The sequence below is a fragment of the Notothenia rossii genome, assembly GCF_949606895.1.
Source record: "Notothenia rossii genome assembly, chromosome: 9".
Classification (NCBI taxonomy): domain Eukaryota; kingdom Metazoa; phylum Chordata; class Actinopteri; order Perciformes; family Nototheniidae; genus Notothenia; species Notothenia rossii.
In genome coordinates this window covers 46,902,889-46,916,847 of record NC_136907.1, presented here as the reverse complement: position 1 = coordinate 46,916,847, position 13,959 = coordinate 46,902,889, and the positions used below count along the sequence as shown (strand labels likewise).

The window sequence follows — 13,959 nt, the reverse complement described above, 5'->3', positions numbered from 1 at the left end:
GGATGTTTTTGGTTACTGTCCTATAGTAGGCCTATACATTGAAACAATTTCAAACCTGTTTATCCCAATAATTATAAAGAAGTGCCTTGGGAATATGTGTTTACATAAATTGTGACCAAACCGTTTGAACTTTGACTAAAGTTAACTATCTAAACACTCAGAGTCCTTACCTCACTGAGCTGTAGTTATCAGCCGCTCAATCTGACTGGAGAGGACTCTCCCTCTACATTATTGTAGAAACATCTTCTTCTTATATCCGTTAGAGCAGCTAGCACCAGATTCTAATGACAACAGCGCCGGTACCGGTGCACCCTCCCTCTCTCCCTCCATCGCACGTTGGCTGTGATCTGCGGGCGCCAGATAAGCCAACATCCCCCATTTTCATCACTTACAGCGCCCATTGTACAGGGCAAATGAAACGTGTAACCGGGATGAAAAGGGTGTTACATTTACTTAATTAGGAGTATTGTTACATCAAGACCAAGCGGCAAACTCTGTGGAAGAGCCGGGACGCCAATACGGAAGTGGCACACAATGCAGTTCATATATTGGCCGATAGGGACTGACTGCAGAAAGGAGCAATTTCCATAGACCCCCACGTTAAAATGCCCAACTTTACAGCAGAAAAAAACATGTTTCTACCCATGGATGCAATAAATATTATTATGAATATAGTTAGATTCCACCTTCATGATTATGGATCTGTGAGTGAATTGTTTTCTAACACAACCCTTTTATTTATATTAGGTCTTAACGTTTTTGCATAAATTAGGGCGTGGTCACATTGAGTGACGGCTCTGTGAAGTGACTGCTGCTGTTAGCTTCTTCTCTCCCTGCTAGCAGCTCCGTGAAGCTACAGGCACTCTGCCTGTTCAGCTCATCCAGGGAACACAACTTGCCCCCGGCCGTGTTTGTTTGTTCTTCATGCTTATATATCGGACTATTGTGACTCGCTCTGCGGTTGAAACAGACGGTGCATGAATGCGGTTTTGCGGTAAGTGAAATTCGAGTACTTATTTATGTGTTAATGATTTTAATCAACTATGTAATGAATGTTACGGCTTGGGTTAGCGTGTAAGCTAGTGGTAGCTACGTCGGTGCTAACGATGCTAATAGTAGCCTCCAAGTTAAAATCATAGACTATATTTATAAAGGTTAAAGTGTTAAGCGTTAAGTGGGATAATACTGTACAACAAACAGCTTCTGTTTGAGGTTGATAAAATAAGGTCATCCTTGTAACTTAAAGAGATGATTATTATGTAGGTAGGAACTGTATGCATGCTAAGGTTAATTTAAATTGGCTATGCTCAAGTATGTAGACAAGCTAATGTCGAAGTAGTGTATGTGAAATCAACCTCACAACAAGGTGCGTGTATATTACTAGGGGTGCACCGAATGGGAAATTCTTGGCTGAAACCAATACCGAAAATAGGAAACAGTTGGCCGAAAACCGAATGCCGAAAGGCCGAAAATGATTAATAGAAATATATATATATATATATATATATATATATATATATATATATATATATATATATATATATATATATATATATATATATATAAATATTTGACCTGAGAACAGTGAGAAGCAATTTTTTTCACATGGATTTTAGTATACCATTGAATAATGACTGAATACATAAGCTTAAGCAACAAAACATTGTTTATTTTTTTCAAGGTGGTACACTGGCCATAAAGTGTAGCAATAGCATATTTAGGAATAAAGTACATTTCAGAGATTCAGGTAGCCTATAGGTAGATAGACCTTCTGTAAACTATAACACTTTGTTTTTTAAGTAAAACACAATACTTTCAAGTACATTCAGAACATTGGAAACCCTGACTATTAGAAAACATCTCTCTGTTGCTTCAGAGGCCATAACAGACTTTGTTGATTTACCAACAGTTGATTTAAAAAATCTAATACATTTCAGTCCAACTCTCTCAATAACCTTGGCCAAAACAATAAACAGTTCAACATAAAGTGCCAGTTGCACCAACAACATAATAAATAGTTCAACATAAAGTGTACTGTACCATTTAAAATAAAATAAAAAAGTGCCAGTGATTGACCTCAATCCCTCCTATTCTTCCAATATCCTGATGAAAAATAAAATCTCTCTGTTGCATAGGCCAATGTTTGATCAATGCGAATTGGGTGTGGGTCCTTGTACTCCGAGTCGGGCTAACGTCCAGGCTAGCTTCCACGCTAGCTGCTATAGGTTTTGCATTGAGGTGATACTTGAGGCTTGATGTGCTGCGGTGATATGCAAATTCCTTTTTGCATAATTTGCAAACAACCTTGCTCTTATCAACGCTTCCATCCGTCCGTTTTTTAAAACAAAATGTCCCATCCACGGGGCCAACCAAAGCGGTCTCATCAGCTTCTTCGTTCGACTATTGTTCACTGTGGTTTGTTGTTGTCTGAAGTCATGAACGTTAGTTGGTGCTCCAGTATAATCGGTACCCCTGAAACTCATCCAGTGAGAAACGTTCCACGGTACAAAAATAAGTGCGATTAAAATGCGTTAATTTTTTTAACGCGTTCATTTTTGTGTAATTAATTAATCTTAATTAACGCGTTAAAGTCCCGGCCCTAATATATATATATATAATGTATACATTTTTTACCAATGTTGTTCAGCTACCTGATTATGGAAAAAGACATGATTATGGCAAAACTTAACTTAAATAATAATCACTATTATGGGTCCATAAAACATTTATTCAGCAATTTTGAATGCATACAGTAAATGAATTCCAAGTCAAATGCATTTTCTTTTCTCTGTAGGATAACTACAACAAAGTGCATTCAGAACAGAGCCAAGGTGCTTTAAAACTGCATAAACATCTAGGCCAGTAGGCCCACAACAAAATAGTGTAAATAAAGACTGTAACAACCAGGCCTTCAACAACAACAAATGCACCTATAAGTGCATGCATACAAATGTACAAACTGGATAAATCCACATGAATGTAACTATTTACAAATGAAATTACAATTAAACTTCAAGAATCTGTAAATAAGGCTGTCTGTCCTCATAAGCAAAGTAGTAAACATTGTATAAAGATACATAAAGTGAAAACTGGATACAAAATCCACAATCAATTACAAATTAAATTACAATTTCAAGAATCTGCAAATAAGGTGGTCTGTCCTCATGAGCAATGTAAACAACATTGTATCATTTAGATACCGAAAGTACAATATATTGAACACTGTGTTGCTGTCACTTCCCCCTAATGATAACCTGAGATGGTGAATTATAACTCACAATGAAAATGGTTCAGGAAAGTGGGTATAGAGTAGAAATGTAGAACTAGATGTGGCAGCGGGGTGTGGTTTGGGCGCTGGCTGCTGGAGTGAAGGGAGTGGCTCGGCCGGAGGCCAGACAGCTGATCGGAGTCAGGTAATCAGTGCGGGAAGAAAAGCATGTCGTAACCTGGTTCTGTTCTGTTATGCAGTAGGCGGGATCCTGGAAGGTCGCCAAAGGACCTGTGAAGTTTCCCACCCGGGCAACGTTTGAGACCCGCGCATATTATTGTTAATAAACGCCTGTGTTCCACCAACCTGCTCTTTCCGTCCCGATTTGAACCCTGTGTGAGCGGAGAGGCTCACAGTGGCGCCTGAACAGGGACCTGATGTCGGATGGAGAAACCTCGCTGGGTCAGGCCCTCCAACGTCTCGCTCACATGCAGGAGACCACCACACTATTACAGCGACAGCAGAGCGAGGCTCTAATCGGGATCGCCTCGAGCCAGCGCGAGGACCGGGCTCTCCTACGGGAGCTGCTGCAGCGTCCGGTCGCTTTGGAGGGCGATCCCGCTACCAACCCGGCCCGACCGCCTTCAATTGCCCTCCAGAAATTGACGGCAGAGGATGATCCGGAGGCATACCTGGACATATTTGAGGGCACATCGGCGGCGTGCGGGTGGCCGGAGGAGGAGTGGGCAGCGCGGCTATTGCCTTTGCTATCTGGGAGTGCGCAGCTAGCCGCCCAAAGCCTGCCAGCAGCCTCTCGACATGTGTACCGGCATCTGAGGAAGGCCATCCTGGACCGGCTTGGCAGCACGCCAGAGGGACATCGCCGCCGGTTCCGGGCCCTCCCCTTCGAGGACGCTGACCGGCCCTTCTCCTACGCGCAGCGGCTCCTGGATGCAGCGAGCCGCTGGCTCCAGCCGGGGGTGCGCTCCGCTGAGGAAGTCGTCGGGCAGGTGGCGCTGGAGCAGTTAATCGCCGGCCTGCCATCTTCGACGGCGAATTGGGTCCAGTGCCATTGCCCCGCCAACCTGGAAGCAGCCGTCGTCCTTGCGGAGGACCACCTCTCGCTTCCCCGGCGGAGCATGAAAGAGGAGCCCCAACCACCAGCCGTCTCAGCGGGCAGACCCGTCCCAGCCCCGAGGAGGAGGTTTCCTGGAGCAGCTGCCCTTCCCACCCCACCATCACACGGCCCCAACCCCGCAGCCCCGAAACTTTCCCCCCTAGCTCTACCTTACCCTCCTGTTTTTATCTCTCCCCAGGGTCCGGCCTACGCTTCTGGTCGTCCGGCACCACGGGGGGCTCCTCAGACGTCAGGGCAGGATTGCTGGCGGTGCGGGCAGCCCGGCCACTTCCGACGGGAGTGTCCTCTCATGGAGGTCGGACAGCTGGTTCGGGTTGCAGGACCGCCAGTTGCCGCCCCCGATTTGGAAGGGACGTACCGTATACCGGTATGTATACAGGGGGGTACACACCAGGCTCTGATGGACACGGGCTGTAATCAGACGATGATCCTCAGCACCTGGTTCGGCCTGGGGCATTGATTGAAGCATTGTGGGTGAAGGTGAGGTGTGTGCATGGGGATATTCACCAGTACCCGGAGGTGATGCTGGAAATGTCTTATAAGGGGAAAAAGCATAGAGTCAGGGCTGGAGTTAGCACTCGCCTTACGCACCCTCTGATTTTGGGAACGAATTGGCCGGGGTTTGCTAAGCTAGCGGGGGCTATGGGGGTGCGTTCACGGACGGCAGGGAAATGTGAGTTGTGTGCTGTGTTTAGTGGAGAGTCGGAGGCGGCTGACGACATCGAGGGGGAAACGGACACGGAGGGGGCCGCGGAGGTCCCTCTGGACCCGCTGGTGTTTCCCGTGGAAGATTTCCCCCTCGAACAGTCGAGGGACGAGACCCTTCAGCACGCCTTCGGCCAGGTGGTGAGTATTGATGGCTCCCAGCTACACCCAAACGCAGCACTCACTCACCCATACTTTACGGTGGTTAGGGACAGGTTGTATCGTGTAAGCCGTGACACACAGACAGGAGAGATAAATACCCAGTTGTTGGTGCCAAAAAGCCGTCGGGAAATGGTTTTCCAGGCGGCTCATTATAACCCCATGTCAGGTCACCTAGGGTACGACAAATCACTACACCGGATAATGGCCCAATTTTATTGGCCGGGCATTCGCGCAGATGTGAAGCGGTGGTGTGCATCTTGCCGTGAATGTCAGCTGGTTAACCCGCCGGCCATCACCGGAGCGCCTTTGCGCCCGTTACCATTGATTGAGGTGCCTTTTGAGAGAGTTGGAATGGACCTCATCGGGCCATTAGACCGGAGTGCACGGGGATATCGCTTTGTACTAGTCCTAGTGGATTATGCAACGCGATATCCAGAGGCAGTGCCGCTGCGTAATATCTCTGCAAAGAGCGTCGTGCAGGCACTGTTTCACATTATCTCCCGAGTCGGGATCCCGAAAGAGATCCTGACTGACCAGGGCACACAGTTTATGTCACGCACACTACGCGAGCTGTATGAACTATTGGGCGTCCGTTCAATACGGACTAGTGTTTACCATTCGCAGACCGACGGCCTGGTGGAACGGTTTAACAAAACACTAAAGAACATGGTTCGTAAGTTCGTTCACGAAGATAGACGTAATTGGGATAAATGGCTAGATCCTCTGTTGTTTGCAGTGCGGGAGGTGCCCCAGTCCTCCACTGGATTTTCTCCCTTTGAGCTGTTATTTGGTAGGAAGCCCCGGGGTGTTTTGGACCTAGTTAAGGAAAACTGGGAGGAGGGTCCAAGCACCAGTAAGAACGAAATACAGTACGTTATGGACCTGCGAGCAAAACTCCACTCACTGGGGCAGATATCATGGGAGAATTTGCTCCAGGCTCAGGAACGTCAGCAGCGCCTGTACAACAGAGGGTCGAAACTGAGACAATTTTCACCGGTAGATAAAGTGCTTGTATTACTCCCATCCTCTAGCTCTAAACTACTTGCCAAGTGGCAAGGACCCTTCGTGGTCACACGACGAGTGGGGGACGTAGATTATGAGGTGGTGCGTTCTGACAGGGGGGGAGCACAACACAGATTTACCACCTTAACCTCCTGAAAGCATGGAGGGAGGTGGCGTCGGTTTCTCTGGCCACCACGGTGATTGAGAGAGATGAGTTGGGACCGGAGGTCATTAAAAGCAACAAAGTAGCCCCGGTCTGTTGTGGCGACAATCTCTCACCGGGCCAGAGAGCAGACGTTGCTTCGTTGCAAAGGCAGTTTGCCGACGTGTTCTCTACGCTGCCATGGCGCACCTCTCTCATACACCACCGCATAGAAACGCCCCCGGGCGTGACCATTCGTTCACGGCCCTATCGGCTGCCTGAACACAGGAGGAAAATTGTTCAGGCGGAGCTTCAGGCTATGCTAGAGATGGGAGTGATAGAAGAGTCCACCAGTGACTGGTGTTGCCCCGTCGTGCTGGTACGTAAGTCCGACGGGTCAATCCGGTTCTGTGTGGACTACCGCAGGGTGAACGAGGTGTCCAAATTTGATGCTTATCCAATGCCCCGGGTCGACGAACTCCTGGATCGGCTAGGCACTGCTCGCTTTTACACGACGCTGGATTTAACCAAAGGCTATTGGCAGATTCCCCTTTCTCCAGAGTCTAAGGAAAACACGGCCTTCTCCACTCCGTATGGTTTATACCAATTCATCACACTTCCTTTCGGGTTGTTCGGAGCTCCAGCCACCTTCCAGCGGCTCATGGACCGGGTGCTGCGTCCCCACTCTGCATATGCTGCTGCTTACTTGGATGATGTCATCATTCACAGTGAGACATGGGAGCAGCATATTCAGCAGGTGGGGGCGGTGCTCGAGTCCCTGAGGCAGGCGGGGCTCAAGGCCAACCCGAAGAAGTGTGCGGTTGGACGGAGGGAGGTATGGTATCTGGGGTACCACTTGGGCGGCGGGCAGGTGCGGCCACAGATAGAGAAAACAACCGCCATTTCAGCCTGTCTGGCACCCAGGACGAAAAAAGAGGTCAGGAGGTTCAGGTGGCTGGCCGGCTACTACAGGCAGTTCATCCCGTCCTTTTCGGAGCTGATCAGTCCCCTGACCGACCTGACCCGAAAGGGTGCTTCAGATCCGGTCCAGTGGACGGAGCGGTGTCAGCTGGCGTTTGAGAGGGTTAAAAAAGCCCTCTGTGGTAAGCCGCTTCTGTATTCTCCTGACTTCTCTCTCCCTTTTGTGTTGCAGACCGACGCCTCGAACAGTGGGGTGGGGGCCGTTTTGTCCCAGCACGTAGAGGGGGTTGACCGCCCCGTACTGTACATTAGCCGTAAGCTCGCCCAGAGGGAGGTGAACTACAGTACGGTGGAAAAGGAGTGCCTCGCCATACGGTGGGCGGTCGGCGCCCTGCGGTACTACCTCCTGGGGCGCCCTTTCACGCTCTGGTCGGACCATGCCCCGCTCCAGTGGCTCCACCGCATGAAGGATGCCAACTCTCGGATCACTCGGTGGTATCTGGCGTTACAGCCTTTCAACTTCAAGGTGATCCACAGGTCGGGTAACCGGATGGTCGTGGCTGATTTCCTCTCTCGCTCGGCGGAGGGGGGGGGAGAGTCAGCTTGCGGCCGGCGGGATCCCGGCCTGAGTCGGGCGTCGGGGGTATGTGGCAGCGGGGTGTGGTTTGGGCACTGGCTGCTGCAGTGAAGGGAGTGGCTCGGCCGGAGGCCAGACAGCTGATCGGAGTCAGGTAATCAGTGCGGGAAGAAAAGCATGTCGTAACCTGGTTCTGTTCTGTTATGCATTAGGCGGGATCCTGGAAAGTCACCAAAGGACCTGTGAAGTTTCCCACCCGGGCAACGTTTGAGACCCGCGCATATTATTGTTTGAAGTTAATAAACGCCTGTGTTCCACCAACCTGCTCTTTCCGTCCCGATTTGAACCCTGTGTGAGTGGAGAGGCTCACACTAGATAAGCTTATGATAAGCCAGCCTTGTCTACTTATTAAGGAAAAGTGTGAGGTTCTTTTTAATGAACATTAGCTTCTCTGCTTTATCAGCCATAAGTCTGTTCCTCTTCTCATCAAGCACATGAGAAGCAGCGCTGAACAGTCTCTCGCTGTCAGTGCTTGTGATTTGATCTTACTCCGCATATTTGTCCGGGTGTTTTGATTTCAAGTGGTGGAGTAATCCCGAAGTGGTGAAAGTCTTTGCAGTTACACCCCCTCGAGAAATGTCAGCTGAACACGTTTTACAAATCGCAATCCGCGCCTCTTTCTCTGATATTTTTAAATATCTCCAAGCGCCAGACATGTTGGCTGTGAGCCAGCCGCGAGGAATGTCGCGCGCCGTGCTTGTCGCCGCGTTTTGATAACGTCATCACAACAACACGTTAGCTTACCAACGTAACCCTGTTTCCTGACATTCGGTGATATTTTTATAAATACAAATAAAAAAAAGGTTAAAAAGGCCCTTTCGGCCGAAAGCCGAAAGGGCCTTTTTAACCATTTTCGGCCGATAATTTTCGGCGGCCGAATATGCGGTGCATCCCTATATATTACAATTATTAATGTCATATTTCAAGGTGATTACTTAGATATTACAAAATGGTTGGTTGAGCTGGAGTTCATTATTGAGCTTACACGTTAACATTAGGGGTGCACCGAATGGGAAATTCTTGGCCGAAACCGATACCGAAAATAGGAAACAGTTGGCCGAAAACCGAATGCCGAAAGGCCGAAAATGATTAATAGAAATATATATATATATATATATATATATATATAATGTATACATTTTTTACCAATGTTGTTCAGCTGCCTGATTATGGAAAAATAAATGATTATGGCAAAACTTAACTTAAATAATAATCACTATTATGGGTCCATAAAACATTTATTCAGCACTTTTGAATGTATACAGTACATTCATTCCAAGTCAAGTGCATTTTCTTTTCTCTGTAGGATAACTACAACAAAGTGCATTCAGAACAAAGCCAAGGTGCTTTAAAACTGCATAAACATCTAGGCCAGTAGGCCTACAACAAAATAGTGTAAATAAAGACTGTAACAGCCAGGCCTTCAACAACAACAAATGCACCTATAAGTGCATGCATACAAATGTGCAAACTGGATAAATCCACATGAATGTAACTATTTACAAATGAAATTACAATTGAATTTCGAGTATCTGTAAATAAGGCTGTCTGTCCTCAAAATAAAAGTAGTAAACATTGTATAAAGATACATAAAGTGAAAACTGGATACAAAATCCACAATCAATTACAAATTAAATTACAATTTCAAGAATCTGCAAATAAGGTGGTCTGTCCTCATGAGCAATGTAAACAACATTGTATCATTTCGATACCGAAAGTACAATATATTGAACACTTTGCTGCTGTCATTTCCCCCTAATGATAACCTGAGATGGTGAATTATAACTCACAATGAAAATTGTTCAGGAAAGTGGGTATAGAGTAGACATGTAGAACTAGACAAGCTTATGATAAGCCAGCCTTGTCTACTTATTAAGGAAAAGTGGGAGGTTCTTTTTAATGAACATTAGCTTCTCTGCTTTATCAGCCATAAGTCCGTTCCTCTTCTCATCAAGCACATGAGTGGCAGCGCTGAACAGTCTCTCGCTGTCAGTGCTTGTGATTTGATCTTACTCCGCATATTTGTCCGGGTGTTTTGATTTCAAGTGGTGGAGTAATCCCGAAGTGGTGAAAGTCTTTGCAGTTACACCCCCTCGAGAAATGTCAGCTGAACACGTTTTACAAATCGCAATCCGCGCCTCTTTCTCTGATATTTTTAAATATCTCCAAGCGGCAGACATGTTGGCTGTGAGCCAGCCGCGAGCATGGTCGCGCGCCGTGCTTGTCGCCGCGTTTTGATTACGTCATCACAACAACACTTTAGCTTACCAACGTAACCCTGTTCTCTGACATTCTGTGATATTTTTTCGGTGCTAGAACCCTTTCGGCTTTCGGCCGAAAGGGTTCTAGCCGATAATTTTCAGCGGCCGAATATTCGGTGCATCCCTAGTTAACATCACAGTCATCTGAAGAACAAACCCAAACCTTGTTGTTTTTATGAATTGCATTACCAAATGGGTATCCCATAAACAGTAAGCATTGGTAACACAACTTCCAAAGTTACAGTAAAATAAAAAGGACCCTGACTCGGACAATACACAATCCAACATGTTCAACAGAAGATAATCAGTTATATTGTTTGTACACATGGTACTTTACATATATATCTGTTTGTTTAAGCTGTCCAGGTGATGCAGACAGGCTGGACCAGAGAGTGAGAGACAGAACTGGACTCCTCACAGCAGTGAACTTCAGCACAGGTACAAATACTATTTTTTTCATACTGTACAAAAAATCAAGAAAGTATTGACTTTAATACACTGATATACATTCCATTAAACAATACTAGATCACCTACACACCAGTGAAGTTGAGGGTTTTTTCTTTGCAAAAAGTTACATTTAGATGTGAACAAGCAATATGATTTTGTCAGCTTTCTAATTTAATGTATTAAAGGCAAAGATATTTAACACATAGTGAGAACTGCTACTATTTATCTCTCAATATTGTCTGTAAAAAACGTGGTAAAAGTTATTCTTTCAGTGAGACAACAGTGCAAGCTTCTACAGTTGCACTACGTTTTGATAACAGTTCAATATTATTTTGATAATAACATATATTTCAATGTTGATGAACTTCATACTTTTCATTCATAATCTGATTGTTTTTGTAGCTCACTGTTGAAATAAAAAAAAAACATTACAATTACAAAATAATTATATCGACAGCCCCTAAACACACAAACACACCGCTTTCATAAATAACACACTTCTTCTGCAATAATATGTTTTATGTTTCCTGTCATTTTTGTTAGGAAAGGACATGCCTGAAAGACACGACATGTTCTCCTTCTCTGAGGGTCAAGAAGAACATCCAAGAGGAAAATTAAAAGCTGATGCTATGAGATTTTAAGACCAGTACACTAAGAAACTACTTTTATTGTAAAAATAGTCAGCTGATCGAATGCACCTATTTCCACATCTACACTCCATCAGCTGATTATTTCTATTTGCCTCGCTTTATGAGCTTCACATCACTTGTGCCTTGTACCGCAGAGTTTGCAATGTCACAAATAAATGGGGCCAATCTTCAGTCAGATGTAATCTAACATTTTCAGTAAGAATAATAGACAAAAGGAGTGCAAATATAAATACAATTTATTGAAATGTGAACCAAAAGTTAATCAAACATGTTTTAAATAAAAAGCACATACAGATGGAGCACTGAATTTCGGACTCCAGCTTACAGCTTCCTGCCTACCACCAGCCAAAGACCAGTATAGAGGAATGTTAAGCCCTCCCACTATTTTCCAAGAGGGCGTTGCCAGATTTTCAATTTCAGGTTTTAACCAGGAGATGGCGCTTCATTCACAAATACAGAAAGACAAGTTTCATGGACTTTCAGTTGTGTTTTGAAGAGCATTTGAACACATCAATATTTTAGATCAACTAAAGTATATCTAATCTTGTAATTCAATAAAATATAGTCTTTATATATTAAATAATCATAATTATAATGTAAATGTTTACATTACACTTCTTTATTTGTTATGCTCATACTTTAACCTTTACAATCGTTTGCTTTAATATGCTGTATATTTTTGTGTTTGCTTCCTCCTGCTCTCTTTCGGACACATACTGTATGATTTATTATTATTATTAATATGAAGATATTATTAAGATAAGATAAGATGTTACTTTATTGATTGAACATTTTAGTTTAGAATGTGCTGTCCCACGGTAATTCAGAAGGCTCACAGGTCACATTCTGACCATTATTTAAAACAATAGGTGCTTTCACACCTTCTACAGTTTGATTTGTATTAGTAAATTGCATTCTAATATCGGGATTTAACGGGTTCAGGTAGGCCTATACAAAAACCTCTTGCGGTTCTAGTGTTAAGGTAATTAGGTACAGTAGAAGCCCTTTTTTATCAGTAACGAATTTAGCAGTTGAACATAAAAGTCAACTAACTGAGGGTCACTTGCAATGACAGTGTTGTGTCTAACTGTAAGCTTGTCACTCAGAGTAACCTACTGTTAATTTAGCTGCTGGAGAAGAAAGATCAAGGGGGGAGGGGGGGAGAGAGCTGTGGTTGATGGGCCATTAGTTGTGTAAATACACAGCTGAGAGCTGCCGTTTCATTCAGACTGTTTAAAAAACTGTAACAACGGACTATTTTTCTTAGCGGATGCATGTCAATTTAAATCAATACATACAACTATTTTTTAAATCAATACATACAACTATTTTTTAAATCAATAAAAACATTTTCTAAATCCATAAAAGCATTTCAATTAATATTGGGAGTCATGTCGTTACTTTGTTGAGAATTTGGCCATGTAATAAGCGGGATAATTTGCAGCGACTTGTTCCTTATGGGGAAAATAACACCCGTCATGTGTGTGTAGAGGTGTGTGTGGTTAAAACACTTTCATGAAGTGAAGGAATTTCCTTCTATAAAACAGCTGTGGGCAGCAGTGAGTGTCACGGACATGAATTCATAGATCAAGGCAGACTGGTGCACACACTCTCCTGTCCTGCCAGGCGACACGCCCGTTCTAAGCCGTGTCCCTCACTCCTCACATCCCAAGCATCCCCACAAGTGTATTATGTTGTTACATCGTTTCAGATGTTATGTTTCAGTTGTGCTCTGTCTATGTTCAGTGATGCAAACTTGTCACCTTTCGGCGAAATTCGCCGTTTTGAATCCAAAATAAGTCGTTTGTGTGATTCATGTAGATCTGCAATACAAATATTTTTGGGGTATGGGGGGGGCTGGGACCCGGAGTAATCTGCTTCCGTGAGCTGTTATGTGCCATCATGACACGCATGGTGTTCTTTTTTTATATATTATAATGAAGTACGAGCTGTGTGCTCGAGTCTTCCTACCTGTCGGCTCTGCTCATGGATGTATAATAAGGCTCTGCTGCTCCGAGATGATGGTCTAGCTTCAGCAGCTACATTACCTACGGGTTTGTTCGTTAATATTAACTGTGCGTCCGGAGTCACTGTGGCACAGACTGGACCGCTGGTGAACAGCTGTTAGAACGGGCTGTTCAGGTGTTCAGAGCAGAGCTCCCTGTCGGAGCGGCAGAGCGTGATGTGCACTGAAAAGTTTTTCTGTGGCAATATTATTTAAGGAATCGTTGAGCTAGCTAGCTAGCATACATTGTCACTATCTGCTAACGTTAGCTTTAGCCTTCTATTTCTAATAGTTTTTTTCATAGGCTATAAACAGAGGTGGTATAAGTATATATATTGTACTTGAGTAAAAGTAGAAGTACTCAGATCTTGTACTTGAGTAAAAGTAGAAGCACACAGATCTTGTACTAGAGTAAACGTAGAAGTACTCAGGTCTTGTACTTGAGTAAAAGTAGAAGCACACAGATCTTGTACTAGAGTAAAAGTAGAAGTACTCAGATCTTGTACTTGACTAAAAGTAATAGTCCCAGAGTGTAGGAATACTCTGTTACAGTAAAAGTCCTGCATTCAAAATGTTCCTCAAGTAAAAGTAGAAAAGTATTATCATCAAAATATAGTGAAAGTAGCGACAGTAAAAGTAGTCATTGTGCAGATTGGTCCATTTCAGAATAATAGATATG

At 44.5% G+C, this 13,959-nt stretch overlaps 1 protein-coding gene across 4 annotated transcripts; it reads left to right on the top strand.

Moving 5' to 3' along the window:
- Positions 1–852: 852 nt before the first annotated feature.
- LOC307019243 (uncharacterized protein) lies at positions 853–12,399 on the top strand. 4 transcript variants are annotated; one of them, XR_013802609.1, is made up of 4 exons: positions 3,045–4,713; positions 7,511–8,009; positions 10,535–10,614; positions 11,169–12,399. XR_013802609.1 is itself a non-coding variant. In XM_079649975.1 (3 exons), the coding sequence occupies exons 2-3, from the start codon at positions 3,646–3,648 to the stop codon at positions 7,964–7,966; spliced, it is 1,524 nt and encodes a 507-aa protein (XP_079506101.1). In that variant the 5' UTR covers positions 853–994; positions 3,469–3,645; the 3' UTR covers positions 7,967–8,673. The 4 variants fall into 4 exon arrangements, 3 of the variants coding, with proteins under 3 accessions (XP_079506101.1, XP_079506100.1, XP_079506099.1); XM_079649975.1 differs by lacking the exons at positions 10,535–10,614; positions 11,169–12,399 and adding an exon at positions 853–994 and having other exon boundaries at positions 3,469–4,713; positions 7,511–8,673; XM_079649974.1 differs by lacking the exon at positions 11,169–12,399 and having other exon boundaries at positions 10,535–10,732.
- Positions 12,400–13,959: the final 1,560 nt, after the last annotated feature.

Bases quoted from the DNA above. Each gene is read 5' to 3' on its own strand.
- LOC307019243 (XM_079649974.1), top strand. From the start codon at position 3,646: ATGTCGGATGGAGAAACCTCGCTGGGTCAGGCCCTCCAACGTCTCGCT. The intron at 4,714-7,510 runs GTATGTATACAG...TTTGTGTTGCAG, and splicing joins AAGGGACGTACCGTATACCG to ACCGACGCCTCGAACAGTGG.